The following is a 15840-nucleotide window of genomic DNA, read 5'->3' on the forward strand; positions in this document are numbered from 1 at the left end:
TCGAAGAGGAAGGATGGGTGGGGGGGGGATCAATATACAGTATGGAATATCAGAACAGGTCAGCTCCATATATGGAGATCTAAGGGTTTGAAGTCAGATGTAGAGTTGTTGGCTGGCTCCATATATGCAGAGATGATCCAGTCTTCTCCATGTATGGCTATCCAGGGTTTGATGAGGTCAGTGTTGTGATCTTCATATATGGAGACGGCCATATATGGAGCGTGTCACGAGGCATGATGGACTGATGGCCATATATGGAGGCGCGTGATGTCACGAGGCGTAATGGACATCATATATGGAGGCGTGACCTGACTGACGGACGCGTTTTGCATAGTTTTCCTAGTAATCTGCGACTTATGGACACAATAACAAAGGTTGATCGATGTTACCATTAAAGAGGCCGATGCAAAATGACGTGCAAAATGACAACTGGGTGAATACATTTGACAGAGGCGGCGAGCTAGACGGCATCAACTGGCTGCCATTGACACTTATTTTTCTGTGTCAGAGTCCTGAGAGGTCCATTCATGAATCTAAAAACAGTGTCTTATTGACCCATCTACAGTATGAATGAATACAAAATGTTACCCCCGTCCCCCGCCCACCCCGAACCGACACTGTCGTATCCAGGTCACTTAGATGCATGCACACCCACACACGCACACGCACACACACACGCACACACACACACACACACACACACACACACACACACACACACACACACACACACACACAGCGTATGAATCTGCCTGGAAGAGACAGACGGAGCTGATTCATGTCTCAACCTACTTTTACCGTCTCTCTTGGGCAACGAACGTCTGCTGCAGCTGCAACGGAAATGTGGCGCTCTCCCTCTACTCTGAAAATGTGTGATAGAATTCGTAGCGCTCTCCCTCTGCTCCAAAACCTGTTTGTAACAGAATTCGTAGCGCTCTCCCTAGTCTACTCTAACACCTGTTTGTTTTCGGGCACAAAAGAGAGACAAAAGCGGAGGGACTCACTGGTGCACGCGTCCTCCGGTTTGTCCATGTCGCCGCGGTAGTAGCCGTTGCGGCAGCCGCAGAGCGTGGCGGCCTCCACGGTGGAGCGGCTGTACAGAGGGCACTGCTGGCACAGGCCCGCTCCTTGAGCAGACTTAAAGGTGCCCTGAGGACAAGCTGCAGAGAGAGAGAGAGAGAGGAAAACAGAGACAGCACAGTGGGGTTAAAGGTGCCCTGAGGACAAGCTGCAGAGAGAGAGAGAGAGAGGAAAACAGAGACAGCACAGTGGGGTTTGTCTGGAGAACAGAGACGCCAGGGGATTAAGGGGTTTCCATTTCAGGACTGGTAAGGTTACAATCAGATACATCTGGGGCATTACAAAAAGAAAACTCGGTAACACTTTATATTAAGGTCGCCTTTATAATGCATTATAACTAAGCTAATTTATAATGCATTATAATGTGCTTATAAGGCATTATAACACTCGTTATAAATGTTTGTAATCATGTATAACAACTTATAACCACGTTTATAACATATTATAAGTGCTGGTCATAATGCATCATTATGCTCAGTGGAACATCACATTATAACTATTATAACTTAGGTGGTTATAAAGGGACATAGAGAAGTGCTGTAATGTCTGTGTCATAATGCATTATAACCAATTTGTTTATTAAATGGAATAATGTCTTATAAACATCAATAATATGCTATAGCATATTATACAAAGTTTTGTCACTTTACTTAAAGGTCTCAAAGTCCTGCTATAGCATATTATTGATGCTTATAAGACATTATTCCATTTAATACACATTGGCTATAATGCATTATGACACAGACATTACAGCACTTCTCTATGTGCCTTTATAACCACCTAAGTTATAATAGTTATAATGTGCTGTTCCACTGAGCATAATAATGCATTATGACCAGCACTTATAATATGTTATATATAACGTGGTTATAAGTTGTTATACATGATTACAAACATTTATAACGAGTGTTATAATGCCTTATAAGCACATTATAATGCGTTATAAATGTGCTATAATGCATTATAAAAACGACCTTAATATAAAGTGTTACCGAAAAGTCTATTTCAAACGCCTCCAAACTTGAGGTTCGGTTCACTGATTCGGAAGGGAGTTTGTCCCACTGACAAATATACACAGTAAAATCCTTGGTGTTACATGATGCCCGATATATCGAATGATATATCTTTTAGCTCAACCCTGATGCTTCATGTGCATAACTACGTACAATACAACTAGACAAGGCTGCCCAGCTGCACTACTTGTGCTTTTGTCTATTGTCAATACTGTGGAAGTTATGAAAAGGTTTGTTTAAGATCAACCAGCTCAGTGGTGTTACGTGCCAAGGAGTGAAGGTTTGTCTGGGATCTCTGTGGTTAGAGTGTCCGCCCTGGGACTGGGAGGTCGGAGTCTCGGGTCATACCAAAGACTGTGAAAGATGGGACCCAGTGCTTCCCTGCTTGTCACTCAGCATCGAGGGTTGGATTGGGGGTAAGTCCCTGTGACATACTAGCATCATGTCCAGGGGGTGTAGACATAGACATCAAGCTGCCTCACGCTATAGAAACAGGAGATAGGCTCGTGCCCTATGGGCCTCATGGCAAGCCTTACTTACTACTTGTTTAAGATCCCTTTAAAGATAGCTGTCGACTAATTTGCCTGCCTACATTTAGCATTTTCCTCTGAGGATTCAACTCTTTAATACCCCAATTATAGCTGCAGACTGCAGTATGTCTCTATGTCTGAATTGAAGACAAACTTTACTCAAAGTCTGAGGCTGGACATGTGTTGGTGGCAGTGAAACCTGTATTTATAGCTGTTTACCTGTACTTTCCACACGTCTCTTGTAGAATCAATGTGAACACTGTATAGGATGAACAGGGCTGGGTATGAAGGAGAGTAACTACAGGCTGTCAAATGAGTAAAACTAAATTATGCACTTTGATGTTATTTTCTGGGTTTAGTTGGATCTCAGCACGATTCTGCCATCTCTTAGTTGCACTTTTACGTTACTGGTAAATTAATAATATTGGCTATTATTTGCACCTTGAGTTGTGCTAAATGCCTGAAAAGAACAGAACATCCAACATAAAGTCATGCTGTTGTAAAACAAGGGAATATGGGGGGGGGGGGGGGGGGGGGGGGTAAGTAGGCCATGTGCAGAAATAGTATTAAAAACATTTGTTTGACAGTGAGTCAATGAAAATACGACTAAAGAATAGAAGCAGTGGATGAGAGAATAACACAAGTAGCACTGCTCTGTCACCAGAGCAAATGTTTTTTCCAGGATTATCCAGGATTAATTTGAGCCATTATTTTTACCGTGGCTATTCAAAAGTAGCAGATATAGTACTATACAAGCTCATATATTGCTAATTTTATATTCAATAAGTGTAAATTTCATCCATTCATGAGTTGTCCTGACTGAACACACACACACACACACACACACACACACACACACACACACACACACACACACACACACACACACACACACACACACACACAAACGTTCCCTGCTGCGTTTCCTTATGGTGCGGTTTACATAGCCAGTGTGAACGCAAACGCAGCAAATTAAATATACAAGAATGATGCAACTTCTCCGTCCATTCGCATCGAGTCTACCGAAGTAGAGGTGAGAATGCCTCATGGCAAGCCTTACTTACTATTTGTTTAAGATCCCTTTAAAGATAGCTGTTGACTAATTTGCCTGCCTACATTTAGCATTTTGATTTTGATTTTTTAGAATCTGCCTCATGTTGCCCATTATTAAGGACTGGAACCCCTTTTTGTAACTATACATTTCAGGACGGGAACCCCTTTTAGGGTAGTTGTTGTTGAAAAGACGCGCTGTGATTGGCCAGTAGTCACTTGAGTGACAGCGAGAGACATGGAGGAGTCGCATGAGTGACGTCACTTGGGCAGCAAGTCAGCGATGCAGCGTGCCTTCAGCAAATGCCTTCAGCCACTTCTAAATAAGAAAGCTGCGAGAACTGTGGCTTTGTGTTCACTCTTTAATGTTTTCTGTTAGTAATTCCCCCTGGCTCTGATGTTGTATTGTTGTATTAATAACTTTGTTGTTTGTGTTTGTTTGTTTGTCTTGTTTTGTATTGTAATGTATTGTATGTCGTGCCTTCAGCACTGCACTTCCGCTTGACTGCCTGCCTTCATTGGGAGACACGTCGCTCCAATGAACTGCAGCGGCCAGTGAGGCATCTATTTTTGAGTGGTGTAAACCACTCCTACAACTGGCTTTGTTAGTTTACGTGTCTGTCTGTCTGTCTGTCTGTCTGTCTGTCTGTCTGTCTGTCTGTTCGTACCAAAAAATTAGCATGGGTATGGTTGATGCTGATTGGTTGATGCTGATTTCATTACGTCAGACATTACGTCAGACCACAGCTGATCAGGCTATATAATACCTTACACCACTCAGTTCACACGGGTGTGGTCTTACTGAGACAACATGTAGTCAAGGAAGTAAGTGAACCCAGTGTCGATAACATCAGAGACACTGGGCTCACTGCTTAAATCTAAAATATCTAAAACCACACATTACACACATAAAGACCCCCAGGAAAGTGTTCTAAATGTTCTAAACGTCATCAACATTTTTGCAAAAAGGGTGAAGTGTCCCTTTAAGTGTCTTGCTCAAAGACACTTGGACACAGAACCAGCAGGAACTGGGGATGGCACCAGGGACCTCCAATCCAGCCACCTCCAGACCTCACCAAATTACCCTTTTGAAATGGTGAAAAACTATTTGGGAAATCTTATTAACGTTTCTTCTGAGGATTTCTGAAAGTGTTCCCTGTAAAAAGGGAAGAAGCACATGTATGTCTGCCAGCCATCATTATGTTTCTCTCCATCTGTTTCTTCATCCTTGATTAAGATATAATTCCTCTCTCTGTTGCCTATGAACTGTCACTGTCAGTGGCTTGACAAACTTGTGCCAATGTGTGTGTGTGTGTGTGTGTGTGTGTGTGTGTGTGTGTGTGTGTGTGTGTGTGTGTGTGTGTGTGTGTGTGTGTGTGTGTGTGTGTGTGTGTGTGTGTGTGTGTGTGTGTGTGTGTGTGTGTGTGCGCGCGCGCGCGTGTGAATAGGACTCTAGACATCTGGCATGCCAAGGTCATCTATTCAAAAACCTTGCTCATACACATGGGGTGTATATGTCACCATGGCAACAAGTCTCGCCCCCTCTCTATCTAGCCATTATGTCTAAACCTCGCTCGCTCTCTGCTCCATCTTTACCTGTCCAGCTGTCAGTGTTTCCAAGCTGTTGATGTTTGTGTGCTTAACGAGAGAGAGAGAGAGAGAGAGAGAGAGAGAGAGAGAGAGAGAGAGAGAGAGAGAGAGAGAGAGAGAGAGAGAGAGAGAGAGAGAGAGAGAGAGAGAGAGAGAGAGAGAGAGAGAGAGAGAGAGAGAGAGAGGAGTTTTAAAGCCTAATTTATATTTCGTTCTACGGCCGCGCCGCTTGCCGAAGACAATTGATTTTAAAGTAACCATCCTGACGCACGTAAACATCTGGTATTTTTGGCAGGGGGACGTGGTCATACGATGAATTATAAATTATGCATTAGACTAGAGGAACAAAATTGTGTCCCTGTGTGTGAATTTGCATATTCCAAACAACATGTAAAATATCTATATTGTAGAGGCAATTATTGGAGAGCCAGAGGAACGATCAGAGAATGAAGAAAAAACTAATAAGAAAGAAGATAGACATTTTCTTTCCCATGCCTATAGTGTCCAGCTGAGCTGAGCTAGCCAACCAGTAATGATAGAGATGATGTTCTGATCAATTATTAAACCCTTGCATGGCACTACTGTGAAAAGTGTGTGTGTGTGTGTGAGTGTGTGTGTGTGTGTGAGTGTGAGTGTGAGTGTGTGAGTGTGAGTGTGAGTGTGAGTGTGAGTGTGAGTGTGAGTGTGTGTGTGTGTGTGTGTGTGTGTGTGTGTGTGTGTGTGTGCGCGCACACATTCATGTGCTAAATGGATCCTCTGATATCAGAACAAAATAAATCGAAAAGACTTGGGCTTAACAGCAGGAGTTGTGGCTTTCAGTTTCAGCATACGTGCGCGCACATGTGCGTTTGCACGTGTGTGTGCGTTTGCACGTGTGTGCGTGACTTTAGAGTGGGAGGGAGAAAGCTAGCATGGTGTTTTGATAGTGAGTGAGTGCTAATAGAAATGAGATTGTTTTTTTGACAAGAGGCTCTTGTTCATATGTGCTCACTACACTACACACACACACACACACACACACACACACACACACACACACACACACACACACACACACACACACACACACACACACACACACACACACACACACACACACACACTACACTTTGATGTTATGCCAATTTTGCCTCATGGTTAGAACAATGTGACCAGCTTGTATGATACAGTGAAAATAAACAGTCTCTGTAGCCTGATTCTGGCTCTGTCCATCTCTCTCTCTCTCTCTCTCTCTCTTTCTCTCACACACACACACACACACACACACACACACACACACACACACACACACACACACACACACACACACACACACACACACACACACACACACACACACACACACACACACAGCCATCTGTTCCAATAGCGACGTCCAGTTTTTCTGCCAAGTTGTTATCAGCTGACTGGCAGAGACTCACACCAAAGACTGGCTGGCCTCAGTCCCATGATGAGTGTGACTCACTCATATGTGAGCAAGCTCTATTAACTCTGCATATAATGTTGGATACACTGCATTTGTCTCTGCTGTCTCTCTCTCACTGTAATTAGTATTTGCAGTACCAGACAGACCCAGCGAGTTGCACGTATGGCTATTCATCTCACAACACCGGCCCGATCTTCAGTAGAGCGGGTAGTAATGGCTCAGGAGGTAGAGCGGCCGTCTTGGTATTTGGAAGGTTCCCGGTTCGATCCCTGGCTCCTTCTGGCTGCGTGTGTCGAAGTGTCTTTGAGCAAAATAATATAGCAGAAAATATTCGGCAGAAAATGGCTAAAAATGCATTTTCGGCCTATTCGGTTTCGGCCCGAATAGGCAGAAAATATATCACCGAATAGTGAATGCAATTAATGCATTCAAAAGAGCTGAATAAATGTTTTATGGACCCATAATAGTGATTATTATTTAAGTTAAGTTTTGCCATAACCATTTATTTTGCCATAATCAGGTAGCTTTAAGGTACCATGATAGCAATGGTAGGAAAAAATATATGATAATATTAATCATATTCGGATATTGGGTATTTGGTTTTTCGGCCAACTGTTTCCTATATTCGGTATTCGGTTTCGGCCAAGAATTCCCCTTTCGGTGCATCCCTGGACTCTGGAGCACGGAAGATCTGAAAACGATTGAGCGATAAAGCGGATGTGACGCCTCCTCCCCACTTCCGCTTCGTCTTTACACTCGCCCAAATTTATCCTAATATAAATATAAATCATATGCATCATATTTATAAATAAATAAATATAAAGATATTTTAAGACATATTTTCATGAACGGAAACAACAAACAGATGACAGTTTTCTGCCTTGGATTTCGGGAGGTGTAGTTCAAGACTCGGATATTGATATTGTGGAATAGTTGTCTGGAGACTAATGTGAATGTAATGCACTTGTAATGTAACACAAAGTTATATAAATGGATCGTTTACCATTGAGAAGTTTGTGTGTGCGTGCGTGCATGCGCGCGCGTGTGTGTGCGTGTGTGTGTACCATCCCCATACAATCAAACAAATAAAGCAATGTTTTGTTTGTTTGTTTGTTTGAGTGAAAGACCCATAATCACAGATTACAATCATAGGTTTCTATTTAGGGGTTTGTTTCCAGCCCGATTTCACCCAAACACTGTGAAATAGCACAGATTGGCAATTCCGTATACACGCCTAGAAAATCAAAAAATCGGTACATATTATACCAGGCGTGTAGCATGGATTAAATGATTGACTGGGCAAATTAGGCAGCTTGCATGCTGTGGTTTGCTACTAACTGGAATTTGCATGCACAAGGGCTGCCAAAGTGTTTTTTTTCTTGTTTTTTCGCCCCCTCTCTTCGAAGTTAGACTGGGCAAGTTCTAAACTGACTGGGCCACGACTACTACTACTATAGTATAGTATACTACTACTGTTTTGACCGTGACGGAGGCGTGGCTTTCACTAGAATTGTATGCACGGAATTGCCAACTTGAGCCACGAGAGACACCATCGAGCGAGCGAGTTGCCGTGTCGAGCGTTGCGAAGACGGTGCCCCTCCGTCACAGTCTATGGGGATGATTTCAGTGTAATACAGTATGCAGGGATTTGGGGGTTTTCTAGGCGTGTATGTACGGAAATGCCAATCCGTGCTATTTCACCGTGTTTGGGTGAGACCGGGTTGGTGTTTCTGCTACTGCCCTCAGTTGATCACGTACTGTACATTGCATTTGTTGCTTTGTTGCAAAGCTAATTCCCACCACAGTGGGAGGACCAAACACCTCTGGTGATCTGTTCAGATGGAGCATTCCCACCATTTCTGGTAAAATTATGCAGGTGAAAGAATGTCTCGGTATTACAAATGCCCCAACTAATCACGTTACAGGGTGTCACGGGGCATCCATCATGGCATTCCAGCCCGGCTTTGTTACAGTTACTGTACATGCCTCCAACGCTGTGTCTGTCAAACCTGCCCACAGCGGTTACTTGGACCACAAATATTGCATCTGTTAAATATTCAACGACCCAAATCAGCATAAGAATGTCATTGTCATCTGCAGCACATGGCTCGGAAAAGCATGGTGGTAATGGGACACCATCATGGAATATACAGTACAGCCAAGTTCTAACAGGTCATACACTGAGGCTATCTATACAAAGGTCTTCAGAATCCTAACAGTTTGCTGAAAAATTACACCTGTGTGAAGTGAGTGGTTCAGCTGCCCGGTTCTGGCGAGCCGGCCCGTGTCCGAAACGGTAGAGAAATGACAGAGTTACCGTGTGGTGGTCCCCGGGGGTCCCTGGAACATCCAGAACCCCAGGAACGCTGGTAACCGCTCCCTCTACTGTACTGTACTGTAATGTACTGTCACACCCGAAATCACGTAATGGCTGCAAAAACTCAGCTTCCCATCATGCAGCTGTGCACAGTGTGAAGCTCAACCATAGAGCTATAAAGGATAGAGTCCGAACCGGAGCGTTAGCCCCCCCCCCCCCCCCCCCGATATTAATTTCAGTGGAAGTTGCTCAGTGGCGTTTTGAAGCACCTGGAAGACTGCCGGAAGTATAATTATAACTCAATGGCTCGAGCGAGTGGAAGTTTAGCCTTGGATAGCCTTACTGGGGGCTTGAGCTCAACAGTGCCACATGGCTGCTAAAACTCAGCTTCCCACCATGCACCTGTGCACAGCGCTGAAGCTCAACAGCGCCACTTTGTCACCTGTTGATACCCTAAACATACATAGGGACACTGAGACACCTGGACAGACATTGCTGGTCATTGGAGTGGTTGCACCACTGACCCCCATCTCACGCTCGCTATGAGCTTTATATCTGCTAAGTTTTGAATAACATAGAAAGTATAAAATACTGGTTAAAGTGGTTAAAATGTAAAATGACACAGATGCTTTTCCAGTTAATGAAGGTTAATGTGGTTACAGCACTGTTGCATTTTATGAAGAATATAACTAATTCTTTCTTTCTTTCTTTCTTTCTTTCTTTTTCTTTTTTCTTTCTTTTTCTTTTTTCTTTCTTTCTTTCTTTCTTTCTTTCTTTCTTTCTTTCTTTCTTTCTTTCTTTCTTTCTTTCTTTCCCTCCCCTCTCTCTCTCTCTTTCTATATCTCGGTACCTCATGAAGTCATTTGAAGTGGGGTAATCTTCTTGGAACACGCAAGGCTAATTAACATGGGATGAACTGACCTCAGTTATCATTCAACCACATTGTACACATAGATCATACACGCGCTAGCGCGCGCGTGCACACACACACACACACACACACACACACACACACACACACACACACACACACATACACACACACACACACAATGGATGACAGTCTCTGGGGAGACTACAGAACTGATTGGATACCATGAGCAAATGGGGAAGGAGGGCAAATGAAAAAATGAAAGAAATAGGGAAAGAGATGGAGGAGAGAAGAGGAGCTATTTTGGTACCATTGTCCTCCTGCTTCTACATGCTTTAACATACAAAGCATCATGGTCTGCACCGCCAGCAGAAAATATATACATAATATGAATTGACATAAGATTATACATTAACTTTGAATTAGAACTCTAATTGTAATTTAATTTGCATTAGTTAATATGTGCTTAAAAGTTTGCTACTTTCAATAGAGAACCATTATATCACGCATCCCATAAACCAATCTGCCGGTTGGTCTGTATGTTGGTTCATCATTTTGACTCTGTAACTGTTACCGAACTTAAGTAGAATTTTGAGGTACTTTTACTTGATTGGATTAATATTTACGGTATATATTTTTGGCCATTTGAAAATAGCCGATCTACAAGATCACAATGCGCCACATCGCGACTCAATATGAGCTTGTAGATCTGCTATTTTCAAAAGATTTGTATACATTTTAAAACTTGTGAAATGGGACATTCTGCATAATGAGTATACTTTTGCTACTTTAACGTTGTACTTTTGCTCAAGTAAATGTTGAATTCCGGACTTTTACTTGTAACAGAGTATTTCTACATTGCAGTATTGATACTTTTACTTAAGTAAAACATGTGAGTTCTTTGGCCTGGGCTGTGGCTCAGCGGTCCAGGCACCTTGGCTGGTAAGCCAGCTTTACAGTGTGTCGCGGGTTTGTTTAGGGGGGGGGGGGACCCATACAAGTCTCTAACTCTCTGACAGTATACAAATGGAACCAAATGGACCTGTTTCAAGGGGAGAGCTTGAAATGTAAAAGTGTGAGAAACACTGACATACGGACCTCGGCACACGTTCCCGTTGTCGGGTTCGAAGCCGGCCTTGCAGCTGCAGCTGCCAATGGGCACCATCCACTCGCCGTCGCCGTTGCAGTACAGCTTGATGGGCACGTCCACTTCCTCCGCGTTGGAGATGCAGCTTCCTCTGGCAATGACCAGTGAGGTGGACTCTGCCCCCGTCAGCGTCTGCACGCACGCACGCACGCACACGAACACACACACACACACACACACACACACACACACACACACACACACACACACACACACACACACACACACACACACACACCGCAAACCAGATTTTTATTGTCAGGCGTTCTTTAAAGAAAACTCACACCAACGTCTGAACTGAGCGGTGCAGTGTGTGTGACCCCAATGCGGCCCCAATTAGCTGACTGCTCACTGTGAATGACCCAAATCATCTGCAGGGGTCAATGCTCATGCTACAAACCATTCTGTGCTCCAGACAGACAGACAGGTGGACCGTGGGAGCCTCTGTCCCCACCAGCTATGGGATTTTTAAATCCAGCTCCATCCAGCCTCCATGTCCATGGTGGGCTGCCGCGTACCCAACGATCGTAAATCATTTGTGAGTTTGTACCGCATCGCTGAGCAAATGTAACTGGTTGTAATGCTAGCTAAGGGGTCTGAGCTAATGCGAGTGGTGATGTGCTCATAACAAAGGCCCCCACCTTCCTGAATAACCCGGAAAGGAAACAAGCACCGTAGAGTTGGAGTGGACGATATTAAAATCAGTTCTATATATAAGTACTAATAATTTTCTCCACCAGGCCGAAGGCATGGGGAGAGAGTATGTTTTGCACTCCGTCCGTGTGTCCGTGTGTGTGTGTGTGTGTGTGTCCGTCCGTCCTTCCGTCCGTCTGTTACCAGCTAATCTCCGGCACCGTTAACCCGGTCGATGCCAAACTTTGCACACACACTCCCTGGATGCCAACGATGAACCTCTGCCCCACATTTTCCAGAACGGCCTGTTATAGCGCCACCATGAGGCAGCTTTTCAAATTTTTACCTAAAACTGCACCGATCTGCGTGAAACATTGCATGCACACTCCCTAGAGGCCATGGACAAACCGTTGACCTGCATTTTCCGCATCTGCCTTTTATAGCGCCACCAGGAGGCCGACTTTTGTAAAACACATTTTTTGATATTACTCCTCCAGATTCTTCACAAATCGTTACACACTATCTCTATGGTCATGTGCTCAAGTTGGATCTGTCCGATATTTCAGATTCCATCCTAATTGGCTATAATTAGCTTTCACAGTTTGCAAGATTGCCCCGTTTTGCCAAACATCTCACACAGTCCTATCCTCCTGGTGGAGACCTGTGCCCAGAAGGGCACTTTTTCTAGTTAATAATCTGATATACTGTATGCAACCTATGTGTTCACTGCAGTCCATCAGGTGGAAAGGGGGGGGGGGTCTGTTATAGTCCAATGAGGGGGGGGGGGGGGGATTCAGCCTTGGTGTTCAAAAGTCTGATGGAGAAAGGACAAAGCTAACTGACCCCTTTTTAGTACCAAGTATAGGATTTTTAAAAAAAAATACAGATTACAGGGCAAGAAACATGTACTGTAGATACAACATGATAGAAAGTAAACATGTAGGCTACAGTATACAGCCTATACAACTATTAATTTCCCATGATAAATTCCAGTGGTGTAAAGTAACCAAGTAGGCTACATAAGTAAATACTGTAGCCTACTTGCATGTACTTGGTTACTTGAGGTATTTAATTTTCAATACTTTTACTTCTACTCCACTACATCTCAGAGGCAAATATACTTCTACTCCACTACAATTATTTGAATACTTAGATAGGCCTACTAGTGCCAATGAATGGACTAACCACTTCAGCCTTACATATACTTTGGCTGTTTGAAAATAGATGTAGGCCTACTTTTACTCAAGTAGTTGTTTAGAAGATTTAGAACACTTTCCTGGGGGTCTTTATGTGTGTAATATGTGGTTTTAGATATTTTAGATTTTAGCAATGAGCAGAGACACTGGGCTCACTTACTTCCTGGACTACAATACCCATAATACTTTGGTGCATCCTTGTGGATAAGGGGAGGGCTGTCTTACTGAGACAACATGTAGTCCAGGAAGTTAGTGACCCCAGTGTCCATGACATCAGAGACACTGGGCTCACTGCTAAAACCTAAAATATCTAAAACCACACATTACACACATCAAGACCCCCAGGAAAGTGTTCTAAATCTTCTTAATGTCATTAACATATATTATTTTGCAAAAAGGGTGAAGTGTCCCTTTAAGTGAAAAAAAGAAGACAAAAAAAGCACTTTTTCCACCACTGGTAAATTCAGTCATTCTCAAACATCCTTTCCTGCAAAGTGCTGGTTGGTCCATCCATACCTCGGGGAAGAGGGCAAAGTTCTGCACCACGCTGGGACACTTCTTGTAGAACACCCTGACGGCCAGCAGGGACATGCAGGCGCCCAGGTCCTGGAAGGCCAGGTGGAAGCCCTTCCCTCGGGACAGCGGCCCGAAGCTCCGCACCTCCGTGTTTACCTTCATCAGCCTCCCCCCAAAGTCCACCTGGGAGAAGCTCTCATCCGCCGCGATGGTGTCTACCTGTGGGTTTGGTGTGCCGAGAGAGAGAGAGAGAGAGAGAGAGAGAGCGAGAGAGAGAGAGAATTATACATTTTTTTTTCTATACTTTTACTTCTATTCCACTACATCTCTGAGGCAAATAATATACAATTATTTTAAAAGTATTACAAAACGTACATAAACCACTTCAACCCTAAATCTTCTTCAGCTAATCTACAAGCTGAGAAGTAGGACAAGTACAAATGAGTCTTGACTACGTTTACTTTGAGTACTTTAAGTATATTTTGATGGCAATACTTTTGTACCTTTGCTCAAGCCCATTGTGGCATTGATAATTATATTTTTGTAAAACATTTGAGTACTTCGAGTTCTTCTATCACTGTAGGAAGGTCACTGAAGCCCCCCCCCCTCCCCTCCGACTCCTTAACAACCTCACTGTATGTGTCTCGGGTCAATCAGTCTGCTCATCTTTACAAAGCTTTCTCTCTCTTTCATCATTCTATCCATCTGTCTGGCTCGGGTCCTCTGCTATATCGCTCTGGGTTCATCTCGCTTCGTTCTCGTCAGTCTGTGGGTGATTGTCTCTTTGTCAGCCTCTCTCTCTCCCTAGCCGTCTGTCTGTGTCCAGTCCTTGTCCTTGTGTGTTATAAAGCCAGACCAATATATCGCTCTGGTGGATTATATATCGGCTGTTATTTGACTTTTCTGGCCACGTCCGTATCTGGAATTATGGCGTATCTGGATTTGTAACCTCTTTCAACCTGTAATTTTCTATTTTTTATTTTTTTAAATGTATTAGAGTTGATTTTAGCGCTTAATGGTCTTTTTGAAGCATAAATATATTCTCTTCTGGGGCCCATGCATAAAACCTTTTCAGATGGGAGTCCGCGGCCAATTTAATATCAATGTCCTTGAAAGTTTGAGAAACACTGAGCTAAGACTCGGGAATGAAAGAAATTGGGGATGGGCACGGGACTCCAAAGATCTGCCATCTCTCCGATCTGTGGCAGTCTCCAGTGGTTCTCAACCAGTGGTCCTGGGACCACCAGTGGTCCCTGAGGGAGTTCCAGGTGGTCCCCAGCTAAATGATGCAGAGTTGGTAACCAACCCTTATAGATCTCTCTAACTCTTGAGATTGTAAAATGAAACAAATGGACCCGTAAAGGTGCATTTGTTTTCATTGTACGCTCTAAAGAGTTACATTTTTGAGTGGTGTAAACCACTCCTACAACTGGCTTTTGTGTGCAGAAAAAATGAGCATGGTTGCTATGTTCAAAATAATTTCTGACGTAATTAAATCACACCCGGGTGAACTGGATGACCGTAGCAACCATGCTCATTTTTTCTGCACAAAAAAAGCCAGTTGTGAAATCACATCCGGGTGTGATTTCATTACGTCAGATCAGAGCTGATCAGGCTATATAATACCTTACCTTATATAATACCTCACATCGGACAAAACATTACGTCAGACCACAGCTGATCATGCTATATAAAACCTTACACCACTCAGTTCACACGGGTGTGATTTTTGTTGTAGTTACATCTGGATTACTTAAATTACAAGAAGTCTACACAATTAGAGAATGTAAAATAATTGTTATTTTGATAAACATTTGCCTGAGAGGCTAAAATCTCCTCAAATGGAGGACTGTGGCTCAAATGCCGAATAAATAATGGCCCTTGATATGAAAAGGGTTGAAACCCACTGCTTTATGGCATCGTCTGAGCCATTGAAGGACAGTTACAACATCTCCGTTCACTTCATGGGGCCAGTCCAACGGTGGCTCTTCTACATAGACTTCTATTGGCGAGGAGTGACAAAGGTCTGAACCGGACGTTCATACGGAATGCATTGGAGTCTATGGGCTCGCGCGAGTGACAAACGAGTACATGAACGACGTGACCGGGCTGTTTTCTGCCCCCTCAATGGCGCCACTCTCCTATAGTCTACACCACTCTGGGTGTGGTTACCTTGAGGAAGGGGGAGTTGGCCCAGTACTCGACGCCCGTGACGGGGCCCTGGGACACGGCCCTCTCGGCCTCCAGGTAGTACAGGTTGAAGGTCTCCTTGCAGGAGCCCAGCACGCTGGGGATGGAGGCACAGTCGCGCACCGTGAAGCGCAGCTCCACGTAGACGCGCTGCGCGGCACGCCGGTCAACATAGCTGGTGAGCAGCCAGTTGTTCTGGCTGGGCTCGAACACGTTGCACACCTGCATGGCAAAGACGCTCAGGGTTATGTGCTTTATTGTTAAAGGACAACTTTAGGTTT

The 15840-nt window shown here is 43.9% G+C and overlaps 1 protein-coding gene across 1 annotated transcript in view; it reads right to left on the reverse strand.

Moving 5' to 3' along the window:
* LOC306926835 (ephrin type-B receptor 1-like) overlaps positions 1-15840 on the reverse strand; it is a 70101-nt gene that overhangs the window by 31699 nt on the left and 22562 nt on the right. The window contains exons 4-7 of the mRNA XM_079506297.1: positions 15542-15781; positions 13370-13588; positions 10976-11156; positions 1005-1160 (exon numbers count right to left, since the gene is read on the reverse strand). Coding sequence (XP_079362423.1) covers positions 1005-1160; positions 10976-11156; positions 13370-13588; positions 15542-15781 — 796 coding nt within the window. The remainder of the gene's footprint in view (positions 1-1004; positions 1161-10975; positions 11157-13369; positions 13589-15541; positions 15782-15840) is intronic.

This window comes from Electrona antarctica (genome assembly GCF_951216825.1).
Source record: "Electrona antarctica genome assembly, chromosome: 7".
Taxonomy (NCBI): domain Eukaryota; kingdom Metazoa; phylum Chordata; class Actinopteri; order Myctophiformes; family Myctophidae; genus Electrona; species Electrona antarctica.